This window comes from Monodon monoceros, unplaced genomic scaffold (genome assembly GCF_005190385.1).
Source record: "Monodon monoceros isolate NGI ecotype Baffin Bay Population unplaced genomic scaffold, NGI_Narwhal_1 Super_Scaffold_13, whole genome shotgun sequence".
In the NCBI taxonomy this organism is placed as follows: Eukaryota; Metazoa; Chordata; class Mammalia; order Artiodactyla; family Monodontidae; genus Monodon; species Monodon monoceros.
The window spans coordinates 77,023,771-77,040,241 of NW_021703769.1; the positions used below are offsets into that span (position 1 = coordinate 77,023,771).

The 16,471-nt window shown below is 58.8% G+C and overlaps 1 protein-coding gene across 5 annotated transcripts in view; it reads right to left on the reverse strand.

Annotated features, from left to right (window-relative positions):
* ELN (elastin) overlaps positions 1 to 15,776 on the reverse strand; it is a 31,726-nt gene extending 15,950 nt beyond the window's left edge. For 3 of the 5 annotated variants that reach the window (XM_029220423.1, XM_029220421.1, XM_029220422.1), the window contains exons 1-12: positions 15,593 to 15,776; positions 9,321 to 9,371; positions 8,317 to 8,343; positions 7,433 to 7,465; positions 5,251 to 5,280; positions 3,363 to 3,458; positions 3,073 to 3,117; positions 2,918 to 2,980; positions 2,176 to 2,223; positions 1,111 to 1,182; positions 806 to 835; positions 244 to 315 (exon numbers count right to left, since the gene is read on the reverse strand). In XM_029220423.1, coding sequence (XP_029076256.1) covers positions 244 to 315; positions 806 to 835; positions 1,111 to 1,182; positions 2,176 to 2,223; positions 2,918 to 2,980; positions 3,073 to 3,117; positions 3,363 to 3,458; positions 5,251 to 5,280; positions 7,433 to 7,465; positions 8,317 to 8,343; positions 9,321 to 9,371; positions 15,593 to 15,674 — 649 coding nt within the window. In that variant the 5' untranslated portion in view covers positions 15,675 to 15,776. The remainder of the gene's footprint in view (positions 1 to 243; positions 316 to 805; positions 836 to 1,110; positions 1,183 to 2,175; positions 2,224 to 2,917; positions 2,981 to 3,072; positions 3,118 to 3,362; positions 3,459 to 5,250; positions 5,281 to 7,432; positions 7,466 to 8,316; positions 8,344 to 9,320; positions 9,372 to 15,592) is intronic. The other 2 variants (XM_029220419.1, XM_029220420.1) reach the window with 2 other exon arrangements.
* Between the last annotated feature and the right edge of the window lie 695 nt (positions 15,777 to 16,471).

The following is a 16,471-nucleotide window of genomic DNA, read 5'->3' on the forward strand; positions in this document are numbered from 1 at the left end:
TGCATGTGTGTGCACGTGTGTGCACACTTGTGCATGTGTGTGCATGGGAGTGAGACCAACACTTGCAGGATGGCTTCCCCCTGCTTCCCTTTGCTGGCGACCAGAAATGGGCTTTAATACCAGGTTTCCTGTCTACCCTCGTCCACCCCAAGACACAGGTGGCCAAACAAGTCCCCTCTCAAGCTGGCTTCCCAGTAGGGAGGCCCAGCGAGTGGTGTCTCTCGAATCCTCCTTCTGCCTTACCTGGCAGCTTGGGTGCCTTGATGGGGTACCCCAGAGGGACTCCAGGCTGCTGACCTGCAAAGGGTCCAACTCCTGTGGGAACAAGGAGAGCAAAATGAGGTCCCAGTCACTCGAGCCAGCAGCCCCTGCAAAGCCCCCAGCCTCACGCTCCACCTTCTGCTCAGACAGAATGAGCTCCCGTGGCATCCGGAATCCGGAAACCATCCTAGTGCCTAGAGGGCCTTCCTGCCTCTTTCTCATCGGCCAGCAGAGCAACCCGCAATGATGAGCCACTTCCTTCTGGAAGATGCCGGACACTCTCCCTCCTGGGGCTTGGGCCACACTCAGGGCCTGTAGCCCTTGTGGCATCTGGCACAGACTGCTGGGCTTTCTGGGCTCATTTGGGCTCCCAGACAGAGGGTGGGGACGGGGGAAGCAGGCCTGTGATTGACGTCACTTTGTGCTGAAGCCAGTCCGAGGCCTGGAGCAGTAGGTACGCCCAGCCCCTCCCAGGGGAGGATCTCCTGCCCGGATGGCAGACCCGTTGGCCTGCCCACCCTCATTGGACCCGGCCTTGCCTTACCTGGGATTCCAGCAAAAGCTCCGCCTCCACCTGCAGTGACAAGGAGCCATCACTGCAGCCCTGCCACCACGGGCACAGGGCCTACGCGCCAGTGGCAGTGCTGAGGGGCAGGCTGACCCGAGCCGTGGCCGTTCTGCCCAGGCCTCCCAGCTCATGCTGCCTCGCACACACTCGGGGACTCCGAGGGATGTGCCGCCCATCTCAGCCAGCTGAGCCCGGGGTCCCCGCCCCTCACCCCAGGACGGAGGGGACTGAGGGGGAATGGAGACTCCCACCATGGGTCCCCAGCCCAGCTGGCAACATACCTGGGGCCTTGGGCTTGACTCCTGCTCCAGTGGGAACCCCAGGGAGCACCCCTACACCAGGGAACCGAGCTCCTGAAGGGGCAAAGAGGGGGCTCGCAGTGGGCGTGGGAAGGCCGGCCTGGAAGGTCCAGCCTGGCACCACACCCGTCAGTGACACAGCTGGCCTCCTTCTGCACTGACTGTCAGCTACTGGCATGGCTCACAGGGTGGGGGGAGGGCCTCTTTGGTAGTGACTTTTCTTCCCCATCTGACCCAAGGTCAGAAGTTTTAATCCTATTTCCTAGCCATGTGCGTCTGTGTTTCTGTTGGCCTGTCTCTAAACTGGAGCTAATTTCCCGCCGCCCTGCTCACCCTCATCAGAGAAGGCAGACGGTAGAAGCCTGCCAGAAGTGGGGAGAGCCTGCAGGTCGGGGAGGCCTGTGACCTTGGGGGGCTCTCACTGGATGTGATTGACAAGCAAACACAAAGCAGTCATCTGCTCTGGCTGGGTGACACTCCATTTGCCAGTGTCCAGTGCTGTCACCTCTCCTGTCTCCCCTGGGGCTGGGCCACCGTGGCAGGGAGGGGCCGAGGGAGGGACACTCTGCCAGCCAATCCCGCAGAGCAGCCCGAGTCTGGGCTTTTGGGGGAATTCAAGAGGTCACATGTTGGGTGGGGTGGCCGGGCCCTGGTGGGGAAAGGAGGTTGAGGGGGCAGCTCCGAGGGCCTCCTGCAGGGCGGATGCACTGGGTGGGGCCCCTGGTGACTTATGGCTTTTGGGAAACAGCTGGCCACACTGGGGACTTGGTCTGTCCTTGGGGGGCCCACTGCAGGCTGTGATGACGTCTGGGTCTGGGCCTGGGCTCAGGGCGCTGGGGGGCCAGGGGAAGCTTGTGGATCTTCGTAGGGAAAAGACAACCAGAGATCTGGTGCCTGTAGCCTGAGCTTTGATGCTTAGGGAGAAAATGCCGGTCAGGACCCAAGGTCTCTGGTGGCCTCGGCTTCGGGAGAGGTGGGGGGCCACCGGGGAGGCTGCCAGGGTCTGCTCTCCTTGCTACAGGGTCCCCTTCTCCTGCTTGCTCTCACCTGCGCCTGGGAGCACTCCACCTGGGTATACACCTGGGAGCCCCACACCTGTGGCCAAAGAAGGAGAGTGAGTGGCAGCCTGGCCTCCAGGGGCCCCTCCAGGCCCTTCCTGCCGTGGCAGCTCTGGGGCTCCCGAGCCAGCCACCTGGGTGCCCGGCGGGAACGGCGAGGGACACATGCAGTGGCTGCAGCCCTCCTCCTGTAAGTTCCGGAAGTCATCTGCAAACCCTTCTGTGCGTGGATTTGTCCCATCTCCTGGAGCCTGTTTACATGGCCGGCCCAGCCCACCTCTGGGTTAACAGCTTCCAGATGTTCCCTCCCTGCTGTGTGGACTCAGGCAGCCTTTTGTTTAACCTGAAGTCACTTCCTCAAGGGCTTGGTGCAGAGGAACAAACACCGGATGGGGAGTCGGCCCACCTCGGGCTCACCCCCCGCTCCGCAGTGACGGGCGGGCCCTTCTGCGCCGACTCCCTATTTTGAACCTCAGCGTCCCCATCTGTCGCCTGAATGTGGCTGCCACAGAGTCTGTCTCTGAGGTCTGCTCCAAGGTCCTGGAAGAAGGGCCCGGGAGGTAGACCAGGGCCCCTCGCCCCTATCTGGGACACGGCACCATGCTCTGGGCCTGGCTATGCCCCCTGCCCTGCTGCAGCCGGGCCCTGTCCTTCCTGCCCTGTGGGCCTTAGAAGCTCTTGCTCCTCCCTGACCTCTGCCCTCCACCCCCAGGGACTCCATCCACACTGACCTGGCACCTTCCCGGGCTTCCCTGCTGCTCCAACTCCTGCTCCGAGCTGAGGTACCACTGCACCTGGTAGGGAAGGGGCCACCACAGAGTGGGCTCCACCCCCACCCCCCACCCCCACGGCCTTCGCCGGGGCCACCCAGGTCTCGCCTCCATACCTGCAGACACTCCTAAGCCACCGACCCCACCAAGCCCCGCAGCACCTACAGAGCCAGGAGTGGGAGAGGAGAGAGGTCACACCAGGAACAGTCACAGGCAGGAGGGCCCGGGGCTGAGGTCTGGGTCTGCCACCACCTCTGAGACTCGGGCACAGCTGGCTGCCTCCCCACACCCCCAGGAGATGGAGCTGAGGCTCCCGTCTGCTTGCCCCTCAGGAAAGGTTCTTTGCCAAGTGGAGAGCCTGCGGAGGCCAGAGGGCTTATGGCACGTCCCAAAGGGTAACACTCACCGGCCTTGGCAGCGGCTTTATAGGCTGCAGCAGCGCCAGCCAGGCCGCCGGGCACCAGAGCTCCTGGGTAGGCCCCTGCAGGAAAGGCCCCAAGCCCTGCAGAGAGGAGGACGGGGTGAGGTCCTGCCCACAGCCCTTCCCCGGCCCGCGCTGCCCACGAGGTACATTTAAGGCTCTTCTGCTCCACGCAAAGCTGTGACTGCTGCTTCCAGGACGGGGTGCGGTGTCAGTGGGCACTTTGGGGCAGGCTGCTCCGCCCGGCCTGACAAACCGCAGGGATCTTTCGGGGTCTAACTTCCACACCTCCCTCCTCCAAAAAGCCTTCCTGAAGCCCCGCCGAGGTGGGCGACTCCTTTGGGCTCCTGGGGCTGCTTCCCTCCAGCTCTTGTTACTAGGTTATAACAGCACCCAGGACCCAGCTGTGATTCCCTTGTGCCCTGGACAGCGGTCTCAGCACCACCCCTTACAACAGTGCCCAGGACAGGCCCGGTCTGCATCCTTGTACCCCCAACTGCCCTCCATACTGGGCAGATGCTCTGGCCCCCAGAGGGGCATCTTGCCTGGTGTCAACACTAACCTGCCCCAAGGCCAGCGCCTACGAGCCCTCCGGCCCCCAGGGAGAAGAAGACAGAGCCAGGTGAGGGGCTGGTGTGGGGCATCGTTCCTGGGCTCAGGGTGGAAAGGGTCTCGTGGAGTAGGGGCAGGACCCTGGCAATGCTGTGGTCGGCGTGTGGCCGCTCAGGGCCCTAAGCTGGACTCAAACCTTTAGTACTCAGGGGCCAATCTGATAAAGTAGCAGCCGCTGTTTAGCAACCAACAGCTATGTGCCATGTGGACTGACTGTGTTGACTCCGTACAACACGCCCTGACCAGACCTCACTTCCCTTAGAAGGCCCGCCACCTAACGAGGGACCCAGAGGGGCTTTCTGTGAAGGCTGGGGCTGAGCACGAGCTGCCGGCAAGATCTCACCCAGGCCAGGCCCTGCTCTGCTTCCACGTTAGCTGCCCCACCCCGGGCCTCTCACTGGCTTCCTCGCAGGGGTCCCCTGCCTCAGGCCACGCCCTCTCCCCTGTATCTGGAGCCCCTTTTGTCCATCCGTCTAGCCTGCCCTGCAGTCCGGGAGCCTCCCTGCCTGCAGACAGATGCTAAAATGTTTATGAACAGCCGAATGGGTCCCTCTGGCTCTCTCCTTCCCACATCTGGGCTCAATCTCTCCTTTTCCCCCTCCAGGAGACATTCCACGGCTTTGGCCAGGACCGATGGGCAATCAGGTTGGAGTTCACAACCGTGCTGGGTTTGTTTCCAATTATGTGAGAATCTCTCCCACAAGCACCAGTCCTGGCCACCAGGGTTCCAAGCTCAGGGGCGGCCCCTCTGGGGACCGACCTCAAACATGCAGGGCTGCTGAGCCCTGGAGAGTCCACCTAGCTTTCACTGGGTGTGGTCCCCCGACCCCATTTCCTACTTCTGTGAGCTGGCCTGTCTGAAACCCAGCCAGCCCCTCTGTAAGATGGGCCTCTGACTCCGGCCAGTCTCCCTTCCGGGCAGGTGTGGTGTGGTCTAGCTGGGCGTGGGGTGTGTCTGGGTCCACTTCCCAGGGCTGCAGGCCCTGCCCCTCCCCAACTCTGGCAGGGGTTTCTCTCCAGCCAGGCCTGTGTCCTGAGCTCCAGCAGGGCAGCGGACATGCTCGGGCCTTTCCTTACCGCAGAGGGGCTGGGAGGAGAGGATGGGGACCGAACAGGAAGTGAGAAGAGGCTGGGTGCGTGGAGTGGGGCATGCAGCCCCTGTGCGGCCATCTGCCCTCGTCCCGTGCTCCCCCAGAGTTGTCTGGTCCCAGGGCCACCCTGTAGCATGACCAGCTACATGCCCTCCTTCCTGTGGACTCACCTGGCCCAAATGCCCCAAGGAGTCCAGCCCCTAGAATGGAGGAGAGAGGGGTAAGGAGAGAGGGGCTGGACTCCCTGGTTGCCCGGGGGCCTGGCTTACCCAACCATCTCTCTCCCCTGGAGTCGGAGAGCCCTGGATTCAAATCCCGCTGTCCCAAGCTACTCCTTGCATGAAAGAGCAAGTCACTTCACCTCTCTGAGACTCAAGTTTCCCCACTTACAAAACGGCCAGCATGTTCCCCACCTTCCTGGGACCAGAGGGCTCGTGGGCAGAGGGTGCAGAGCGTCTGCAGCCTGCCAGGGTGACCGGTGGGTGGCCCCTCTGCTCCCCCCTGTCCTCTCACGTGGGTGACTGGCCTCCAGCCGGTGCTGGGGGTGTAGGTGGGGCTGGCTCCCAGCTGTCTGGTCCCCCACTGAGAGCCCAGGCAGGGCCACCGGCCGAGGCCCAGGTGGAGCAGCTGCCAGGCCACCCACCCTCCACTCGCCAATGGATTAGTTGTTCCCAAGCATGACATGCATTGTCTGTGCCCAGTTCCATCCCATCTGGGTAGGCCCAGGCGTCCCTGTTGCCCGGATGTGGGGAGCTGCCCTTTGTGTGTGTGTGGGGGGGGGGGCACTGTGGCCCTGTCCAGGCCTTTGTAGCTCAGAGTCCTAAGGCTGAAAGATGACCTCAGGGAGGTCATGGAGTCCAGCCCCTTTTCATGAGCAGATGCTCTGACTTTCCTCTCGGTCTGCGCCTTCACCCTGAGCCAGAAGTTCTTTTGGAAGTCTAAACTAAATCTTTCATCAATAAAAGCTTCACTTTATCAACCGCAACTGAATGCAGTTTTCACAGTCTTCTCTTCGGTGTTTCGTCACAACCCGCCGTGTGTCCCCTGCTGCCAATGGGATCAATGAATCCCTGTTCTAGCTCTGCAGTCACGACCGCTACCATTTGGGTCTTCACAGCTAAGCATGATCCTAATTCCACACCTTTGTTTATCTAGCCTTTCCCTGTTCTCTCTCTGCCGTCAAAGACCCTGCTAAGATCACCCACCACTCTGAGAAGATAGGAAACAGGTTCAGGCGGGATAAGCAGTGAATCCCGAGGGCTCCAGCCTTGCAGACCCCAACAGACCCCAGCAAACCCCTTGCCCAGACCTCCTGCCCTCCTGCATCTCTCTCGCCTGGCCCCAGCCCTGTAGTTTCATAACCCAGATGGGCTTGCAGGGAAGGGGAAGCTGGGTCTTGTAGATTCACTTGCACTTGAATCATCGAATATCTGGATTTCGTAAGAGCTGTTGGACATGCAAACTGTCCTGCAGTCCCAGGCTTCAGAGCCAGGGAGACACAGATCAGGGTGGGGGGTACCAGGGCGGCATGTGAAGCGTCTCATGCTCTTAGGGCCATAAATCCGGACAGAGACGCCCCTTCCCCCACCTGATCCTTATCCACCAGGGCCTCCTGGAGGAGGAAGCCGCCCTCCCTCTTTCCTGGGGGTGTGTTCCCTGGAGCTGATGGTGGACCCTAGTGGCAGATCCAAGCCCCATGGGCAAGGCCGGGATAGATCTGGCCACATCTTCATACTGGAAAACTCCTTGGTCTGGACACAGCTGGAAGGGGCCTGGGAAGGAAGCTCATCTGGGGCCAGGGTCAGGGTGAAGCCTAGGGTTAGGTTCAGGGCTTGGTCTGGGGTCAAGATTCAGCCTGGGGTCAGGATAAGGGCTCAGATTGTCATTAAGGACAGGGACATCTAGGATCTTGGCCTGGAGTAAGAGAGGGCTTGGTTTGTGGTCAGAGACCATTCAGGCAGAGTATGGGGCCCACCATCTGTGTCTGAGCCCACAGGCTTGGTGGCCACTGGAACATCAATTCCTACCTTTGACTCCAGCGCCAGGGCTGTTTCTGGGACTCTGTGCACAGGGGACAGTCAGGGCAGCTGGGCACATAGGCACCGGCAGGGTAGGTGCCAGACACCCCTCACACATGGAGGACAGCAAGCTGCCTCCAGCCTCCTGACCCTGGATGCCCCAGAGCTTGGCCCTAGCCAGGTCATAGGTGGGGTTGACTAGGGGGCAGAGGGGCTGTTGCTGCCCACCACTTCCCTCCCTCCACCGTCCATAGGCTGGGTTCACAGCTCTGCGGACCCTTCCCTCCCCTACCCCGTCGGCACTCACTCAGTGTTCTGAGGCCACCGGTCTTACCTGGCTTGGGTGGTTTGCCTCCAGGGCCCAGTGCTGCAGAGGGAAGAGATGGTGGTAAATGGGGAGTCCCAGCCCACCTGACCTACCACGATCCCCCAGGGTACTGGGGGGTCTCACTGTGAGGTGAGGAATGATCCTCCCCTCTGCACAGGGAGCTGCTGGGAGCCCAGTGTCCACATGCCTGGGTGGGAAGCCCAGCTCTGGCCCTGACTGGGGGTTACCCTCTCTCACACTGTTTCCCAGCCTCTGAAGGGGGTGATGCTTCCCGCGCAGTTGGCTTTGCAGGGATATTACTGAGGATCAAAAGAAATATGAAAGAGGGACTTCCCTGGTGGCGCAGTGGTTAAGAATCTGCCTGCCAGTGCAGGGGACATGGGTTGGAGCCCTGGTCCGGGAAGATCCCACATGCCACGGAGCAACTAAGCCCGTGTGCCACAACTACTAAGCCTGCGCTCTACAGCCCGCGAGCCACAACTACTGAGCCCGTGCACCTAGAGCCCGTGCTCCACAACAAGAGAAGCCACCGCAATGAGAAGCCCACGCACCTCAATGAAGAGTAGCCCCCGCCCGCAGCAACTAGAGAAAGCCCGCACACAGCAACGAAGACCCAACGCAGCCAAAAATAAATTAATTAATTTGAAAAAAAAGAGAAAGAAATATGAAAGAAGGCAGGGCCCCCAGGGAAAGAGGCCAGGGGGAGGGGCTTAGGGGACTCGTGAATTCTAGTTCTTAGACAAATCCCTCCCCAGTGGATGCTCGGTCTGTGAAATGAGGGGTCCCTTAATGTCTGGGCCTTCTGAGGTTCTCAGATCTGAGCACGTATGTGGACTAGAGTGAGACCCAGACCCCATCGCTGAGGAACCAAGTTTGGTGTCTGAGCTCACCTCCTCCCAGGCCTCCGAGACCAGCGCCTGTGTTGAGGGGAGAGAGAGAGAGAGAGAGAGAGAGAAAGAGAGAGAGAGGACCATCAGGGTCCCTGCCAGGAAGCCATCCATTGACCCTGGTCAAATCCACCGCTGCCTAGCCATATGACCTCAGGCAAGCCTTGACCTCTGTGAGCCTCTGTTTCCTCATCCATCTCATCGGGGAAACAGCTGTGTGCCTGTGTGTACCTGGGAGTGCGCTGGTAGCTGCCCTCATTTCCACGTTGGTTCTGAACACTCAGACCCATTGTAAGTATTGAAAATATTAGGTTTGACGTTTCAATCTACTTTAAGACATTATGCTTTTTTCTAAATTAAAAGAAAAATTGTAAAGCAATTATAGTCCAATAAAGATGTTAAAAAAAGAAAATACGCCCCCCGCCACCCCCCACCATGCCATTGAGTTAATATTCTGCCCATTTTCTTTTTTTGGAGGGGGCCCAATCTCCATCTGCACCTAGTCCTTGCTTTTATATTGTTTTTACTTGAAAATCACTTTACCATGTTACCCGACAGATAGCATATTCATAATTTTTAGTAGTTGCATCATATAAGTTTATTTAATCACACCCTCCAGTCAGGTGGGTTTCTTGTTTGCATTTTTGCAAGGAACATTCCTACGAACCTTGGGGCAGATGGTTCTTTTTCTCTTCTTTTCAATTATTTCCTTTGAATGGGTTTCCAAGAGTGAGGTGAATGGTTCGAAGACTAAGACAGCAGGGATCGGTGAGGCGGCCACTTTCCGACAGTCTCACAAGCATTGCGTTTCATCTTTCAGAAAATTTGTGCTCTTAATAGTTGTAAAATAGCATCATGTAACTGCTTTTTAAAATAGGAGTAACTTATAGGTCCTCTGGGGTAGGTGTGCCAATGTTCTTCCCTTCTGCAGTGTCACAAAGTGCACCTCTCACAAATGTGATCACCATCTGTCTTACCTGGGAGTGTGACAATTTCATGTACATTACCTGGGAAGAAGACACCTCCAGGCACTCCGCCGGGAACAGCCCCTGGGACCCCTGGAATGAAGTAGGTAGAGTCCCCCATCAGCCAGAATGAATAAAAGCATAAAAACGATAGAGATAATGGTGATGATAATAATACTGCGTGTCTGCAAAGCAATTTAGGTTGGCTAAGCAAATAATGTTTACAAAGCATTTTCTCGTTCATGCTCCTCAGAATGGCCTGGTGAGGCTGGAAGGGCAGGGGTTATTATCTTCATGTTAACAGATGTGAAGTCAGGCTCAGAGAGGTTAAGGGATGTGCAAGGGGGGGGGGGTCACACAGGTGGAAAGAGATTGAGCCTGGATTCAAAGCCAGGCTACTCCTCTGAGCATAACGGTTTGCACTGCGTTACCTGGAGAGAGCCTGGCATGGGGCTGGGTCTGAGCACCTTTTGCTGGGCAGCCAAGCCTCTCCAGCCCTGAGCGGCACGAGAGGGGGCCAGAGCTGTGTGAGGGCAGGCCGGACTGTGACAGTGAGCGGTAAGGAATTGTGGCTGCTGCCGACAAAAGTGCAGCCATTCCCACGCTGAGAGGACGGCGTGAGGTCCGCGTCCTCAGCCACCGGGCAGCAGTGGTTGGGTGGTGCTCTGGCCGTCTGACACAGAGCTGTCTAAGGAGGCGCCGGGGCCCAGAGGGGGACACCATGAATGAGCAAAGTGAATAGTTTCCGAAGGAAAAGCTAATTCACTGGCCAGTCCAGGGGCTGTCTGCCCAGCCCAGATCACGAGTTCAGTCCCCACGGACCAGTGAAGCTCTCACCGGGGAATGCTGTGATGGCCCCAGACCCAGCCTGCACGTAGTCATGGCAACAGACAATCCTGGTGCACACCAGGCCCCGACTGCACCGCCACAGAACGGCCCCAGCCTTGACAAGCCGCCTTGCCGGTGCCCCAGCCCGGGCCCCAGCACCACCCTGCCGAATGGGGCGCGGACTGGGTTGGGGGACAGTGTCGGGCAGCTCTGCAGTGTGCCCAGCAGACATCTGGCCTGCTGGCCCCAGGGCCCTGTCAGCCTAAGCCATGGCCCAGCAGGGTGGAGGATGCCAAGCTGTCATGGCCACCCCGTGCCAAAGTCCCGGCGCCACCCCCCTACCTCCCCCCCGGGCCTGAGGCCCCCCAGGCACTGCAATCCAGGCCTGGAGTGTCCAAGCAGTCTGCTCAGAGCCTCAGGGGCTCAGGGCAGTGGCCCCAGGAGGCTGGGCCTGCTGGGAATGAGCGCCTGGGTCCTGTCATCGGCTGCCAAGTGCACACATGGTCCGCCCCAGGCCTTTGATGCCTTCTCTGGCTCTGGCCTCCGGCTCCGAGCTCTGAGCTCTGTCTCTTATGTGCCTTGCCCTGTTGTGCTCCAGGCCTTTCTCTGCCTCGGCCTCTCTCCCTCCTCCCCTTTCTCTCTCTCTAACCCTCTGTTCCAGGGCAGACTGCAGGAACGACATGGTGGTTGGAGGGAGCAAGGGGCTCAGGATAGACCCATCTGGCCTCTAATCTCGGCTGTGCCACTTCTTACCATCTGTGTGACCTCAGGCAAGTCACTTAACCTCTCTGAACCTCAGTTTCCTTTGTAGCAACGTGGGGCTGATAACTGCTGCCTTGCCAGGTTGCTGCGAGTTGTCAAAGAGTTCAAGAGACCTGTCCTACCCTGGGCCTGGCACTCGGTAACGCTTAAAAAAAAAGGTGACACTTTGTTTCTACTTCACTGCACAGTACATGGCCTAAGGCCAGGTATACAGTAGGTGTCCAATAAAGGATGGGTGGGGGCTTCCCTGGTGGCGCAGTGGTTGGGAGTCCGCCTGCCGATGCAGGGGATGCGGGTTCATACCCCAGTCCGGGAGGATCCCGCATGCCGCGGAGCGGCTGGGCCCGTGAGCCGTGGCCTCTGGGCCCGCGCGTCCGGGGCCTGTGCTCCGCAATGGGAGAGGCCGCGGAAGTGAGAGTCCCTCGTACCGCAAAAATAACAACAAATAAAATAAATAAAGGATGGGTGAGTTAGGTGGAGGGGAGGCAAGGAGGTTGCCTGTGGGTCTGGTCTGACCTGTTCCATCCCCAACCAGCCTAAGGGTCTCCCCACCTCGGGCTGGCCTGGCTGAAGCCCCACTTCCTCTCCTGGGGTTCTGTTCCCTGACCAGTGGCCAGGCCCCTCCTGGGCCTGCCAGCTCCTTCTGCTTCTTCTGTCCCAACCTCTTTCTTCTCCCTACTCTCCACCCCTATGATTCAGATCCCAACAGTGTTTGCCAAACTCCGTGCCTGAACCATGACGGCCTGGGGAGCCAGGGGTTTTGATCCCCATTTTGCACTGAGGAAATAGGGAAGGCTTAGTGGGTGTAAAGGATCCACGCCCGGCCTCTCTTCAAGTGCAGGAGAGGTGAGAATAGACTAAGACAGTAGTTGATCAAAGGCCTTCGAAAGGCAGCAGCCTCCTCTCCTGCCCCATCATGGGAAGGGGCATCCTCCTTCCCACCTCCCCTCCTTGGCCTGAGAAGTTCCTCCTGCCAGGAATGCCCTCTCCTCTATCCAAGTCCTACCCTTCCACCAAGACTGGGCTCAGCTTCTCCCCCCTGCCGTCTCTGAGCCTGTGGTTCTCACTGCTCATCTGGCCCAAAGCAGTTGGCCTGGAGCATACTTGTCTTGTTTTATGTGGGTTTGGCTTGTTTCACCGGCTAGCCCAGGGTGGAACTTGTCTCTTGCATCTTAGAATCATGATCCTATACTCTCAGGGATCGTAACTGTCTTCTGGCCTGGGCTGAAATTCCTTCTGCAAACATCCCATTGTGTTCCTGCTTGCACGCCTCCAGTGACAGGCAAATTCCCACCTCCCGATGCTGTCTGCTCTACCTGCAGAGAGATCTTCCTCCTACTGAGATAGAATCTGCCTCTCTGTCTCTCTAGTTCTGCCTCCCAGAGCCCCAAAGACTGAGGCCCACCTCTCATCCACAGAAGCTCCTCGAACATTTACCTTTCTTCAAGGTCTAACTCAAATGTCACTTCTTCCGGGAAGCCTTTCTGGATTTCCTGGGACTCCTCTAGGCCACCCCCTCTCCCAGTCTTGTCAGCTTCCTCCATTACTGCATCTCTGTTTACACACGGGCTGCCTCCCCACTGGACAAAACGTGGCATGAGTAGCAAGAGGGAAAACTAAACCTCATAAACGTGCACGAATTACAAGGGTTGATCAGTCCAAGATAGCAAATTCTGAATAAGAGAATATACAGTTTTTAAAATTTGCATTCCCACAGTCCTCTTACTTGATACTTTATTTATTTATTTTTTTGCAATGTTCATTGCTGGAGCCTCCCACTGGCCCTAGGCAGTAAGTAGGGCAGGGATGTTTCTCCCCATTTTTCAGCCAGGGAAACCAAGAGTCAGAGAAATGAAATGCCTGGCCCAGGAACCACATCTGACCCCAGTCACACGCAGGGCATTCTGCGTTCCAGATTCTTTGATCTGGGTTCAAAGATCTGGGAGATGGCTGTTTGGGAGCAAGCAGCAGGCCAGCAGGCCTTGGCAGGGGGCTTTGCCAGTTCCAAGTCCAGGGGGCTGGCCTGGGGCGCAGATAAGACCACACGAAGCTGTTTGTCGTTTGCACGGAGAAAGGCCGCCAAGGGTTTTTCAAAAACAATCCTCCAGTGACTGACTCTGTCCCCTCCCTCCCCCGGACACGTCTGCCCTCCTGCCTTGGCCCCAGCAAACTTGGAGCAGGATCAACCCCTAACCCCAAGGTCCAGGGTCCCGGAGGCGCCTCAGTCACCTGGGCAGCTTTTTACAAGACCTACAGGTCTGGATCCCTCCCCAGACCAAATAAAGCAAGAATTCTTGGGTGAGACCCCACATCAGAATTGTTTCAAGTTCCCGGGTAACTCCAATTATGCAGCCAGGACTGAAAAATTCCTGTTGCAAACCGTCTTCAGTTCCGAAATAAGAAAACAAACAAACACCCAAAACCAAAATGATAAAATTTCTGGGGGTTTGGGGCAGCTGGTCCCAATTATAACTGATGTAATTTCTCTCTCTCGTGGCAGCTGATCTTCAAAGCTACTTTTGACCCATCTTAAATGGGTCTAAACAACTTTTACCATCACAGAGGTTTCCCGGGATGCCCCTTCCTTGTCTCCCCTGGCAACACGGTTCTTTGGAACTGGGGAACGCATGAGGGTAATATCTTCTTGGGGTGGGGGGAAGCTGGGTTCCCTCAGGACAGCCAGGCAGGTGTGTGCGTGTGTGCGCATATGTGTTTGGGTTGGGGGCCCCTCCCACGTCCCATCTCTCTAGACTTCCTTTGGGAGGCTCTGGGCACAAACCCCAGAACACATCATCAATTCACACACCCCTTATTTGGACCCAGCTACTCTACCACCTGGGACAGAGCTGAGAGTTATGTTTGCAAAGAAAGAACAGGACCAACGGAGCATTTAGCCCGGTCATTGAGGATGCATTCTTCTTAGGGCAGGCCCACCCCAGAGTACTTGGCCCCCAGCCTGCCCCTCCCCAAATGCTGCTCAGAACCTGGATCTTTGGCCAACTCATCTTTGGCCCAGGGCAGAGAGCTGGCTGGTACTAATCCCCCTGGGGCTGCCTTAGCCTGTCTGAGCCTCAGTCTCCCCATTAGAAAAGCGTCGATAAAAATCCTCTACTCCCAGGGCTCCTGTGGGGACTAACCATCATGCTCTAGGTGGGAGCTCTCTCTGGGAAGGCAGATGTTCGGGGGCCAAACTCCAGGGAGGAGGATCAGACAGGACCAGCGCTGCTACTCTCGGGCACGGGTGCAGCTGCTCCTCTGGGATTGTCTCACTGCCCTCCACGGGCCCCAGCTGAGGGTGCACACCATCCCTTGGCCTCGCCCAGGCTCAGGAGTTGACCTCTGCAGGAAGCCCCTGCTCCCAGTGGTCCTGCCCAGCTGGTCAATCTCACGGAGGGAGCCCTTGCTCCTGCCCAGCCCCCTGCTCCAGCCGTCCGGCCTGGCCCTGCTGCAACCGGTGCACCTCCCCACGCTGGCCGCCACTGAAGGGCCGGTTCTCATGGCGAGGAAGACTCTCCCGGAAACCAGACCCCACCCAGGCTACCCCACCAAAGGCTCGTGAGGCTGCCTGCACCTCTCTTTTCCCGTGGCCAGGAGCACCGTCAGGGACCCCTGGTAGGCCACTCCCAGGGTCCCCCAAGGTGCTAGCAGCCCTGGGGGGGGCACCCTCGGGACCCAAGGCCAGGTGGTCCAGGAGTGCCCCGAGGTCCACTCAAGCCCCTGCCACTCACCACTCTCCCTCTGCCAGGAGACGGATACCTTCCCTAGCTTCCTTGTGCTCGCTTGTGTTCCATACCACACATATACACACACACTCACATGCACAGTGACAAACCACACCCAATGACACACCTGGACACCAGATCTCCCACGTATACATGCCTGTTGGGTGGCAGACTTTTACACATGCTAACAGGCACTTTCACGTACCTACAACACCCCTCCTCCCAAACACACACACACATACACACACACACACACACACACACACACACACACACCTGTCCAAGGATGAACCTGTGAACATTCATCCCCTCGCAGAAACCTCCTCCTCTATTTGGTGACACGTCTGGGCATATACACAACATGCACACCTGTGCAAGAGCATGTAACACACTCACACATACACACTCACACGCCTACACGCGTGCTCCCAGCCCTTCTCACCAGGGACAGACCACAGCGGCAGCTTTCCAACTCGCAACCCTATAATCAACTTAACCCTGACTTTGCTCCGAGCGCGTCCTGACTTCCCAGGGGACAAGGAACCTGTGGTCAGAGAGCTCACTGCCGCTGAGCTGGCCTCCAGCCCAGGTCCCCTGCCCCCAGGGCACACGCGCACACCCGGCAGGTCCACAGGTGTGCAAACTGCTGGTGCCCACAGACCCGACGGGACCTCGTCAGCCCTTCCCCAGCATGCTCGCGACCCCCATACCGGGAGACCCCCCAGGACAGAGCAGGGCCCATCAGCCCTCTTGGGGCAGCAGAAGCCGGTGCTGGTTTGGGGCTACCCTGAGTCATGGGGCGATCGTGTGACAGGTTTCTGCTCAGCACGGCTGGCTCCCGGGAGGGGCAGTTCCAAGGATCCAGTGGCTGAGGGGCTCCTGCCTGGGACCCCCTGGAGGATGCTGGGGGTGAAGAGCTTCCTCTCGTCCGTCCGTCGGTCCAGCCACCTGAGCGGGAGGCCCGAGGGCTGCGGGCACGTCAGGGAACAGGGTGAGGCCTACCTCCGGGCTGCGAGGGGTGGAGGATACACAGCAGAAGCAGGAGGGCTCCGGGCCACAGGGCTGCAGCTGTCGGACCTGCCATCTCGGGGAGAAATGCCCCAGCCCGCTCTCTGCGCCTCGTTTTATCCCCAAAGCGTAATTGTTGCCTTGTCGGTCTGCGAGGGAAAGAGGGAGGGAGAGAGGGCGGGCGGGAGGGCGGGAGAAGGGGGAGGCCTCGGGGAGGGGGCCGCGGGGAGGGGGCAATTACGAAAGGCCGGCTCACAGCCTCCCAGGCTGGGTCTGACTGGACTGGACTGTGCGATTTTTTCCTTAAAACACACGTGCGTGCACACACACACACACACACACTCTCTCACACACACACACACACACACACACACACACACACACGAGTTTCCCCCATCTCTCTCCTGCTTTCCCTCTGTGGCTGTTCTTTCACTGCTGGCCCCGTTCCCCGCCAGAAAGTGCGAGGGGGGCCCCTGCCAGGACAGCCCTCGGGAGAGGAAACGGGAGGGAGGGCCCTGCAGCCCGGCCAAAGATCCGGCCCCAGCCAAGGCCTGAGTGGCCAGGCCCCCGCCCCTGCGGCTGGGCCCCGGGCCCAGTGTGGGGAGACAGGCCAGCTGTCCCGTGCCTCTGCCCTTACCCCAGCCTCCAGACTCCCTCAGCACTCCCAGACCTGGCAAGAGACAGCCCTGCCCAAAGCTGGGGACAGGGGTGTTGGTGGATCTGGGGTCCAGGGTCCAGGCCAGTATCCGTAGAGGTCGAGGGCCTGTGGGCAGAATGGCCGGGAAGGTGAGATCATGTCGGCACTGCCCCGTGGGGCACCTGGGGAAAGGAAGGGGGACCCTGAGGCACTGCAGGGCTCCATTCTTTGTGGGC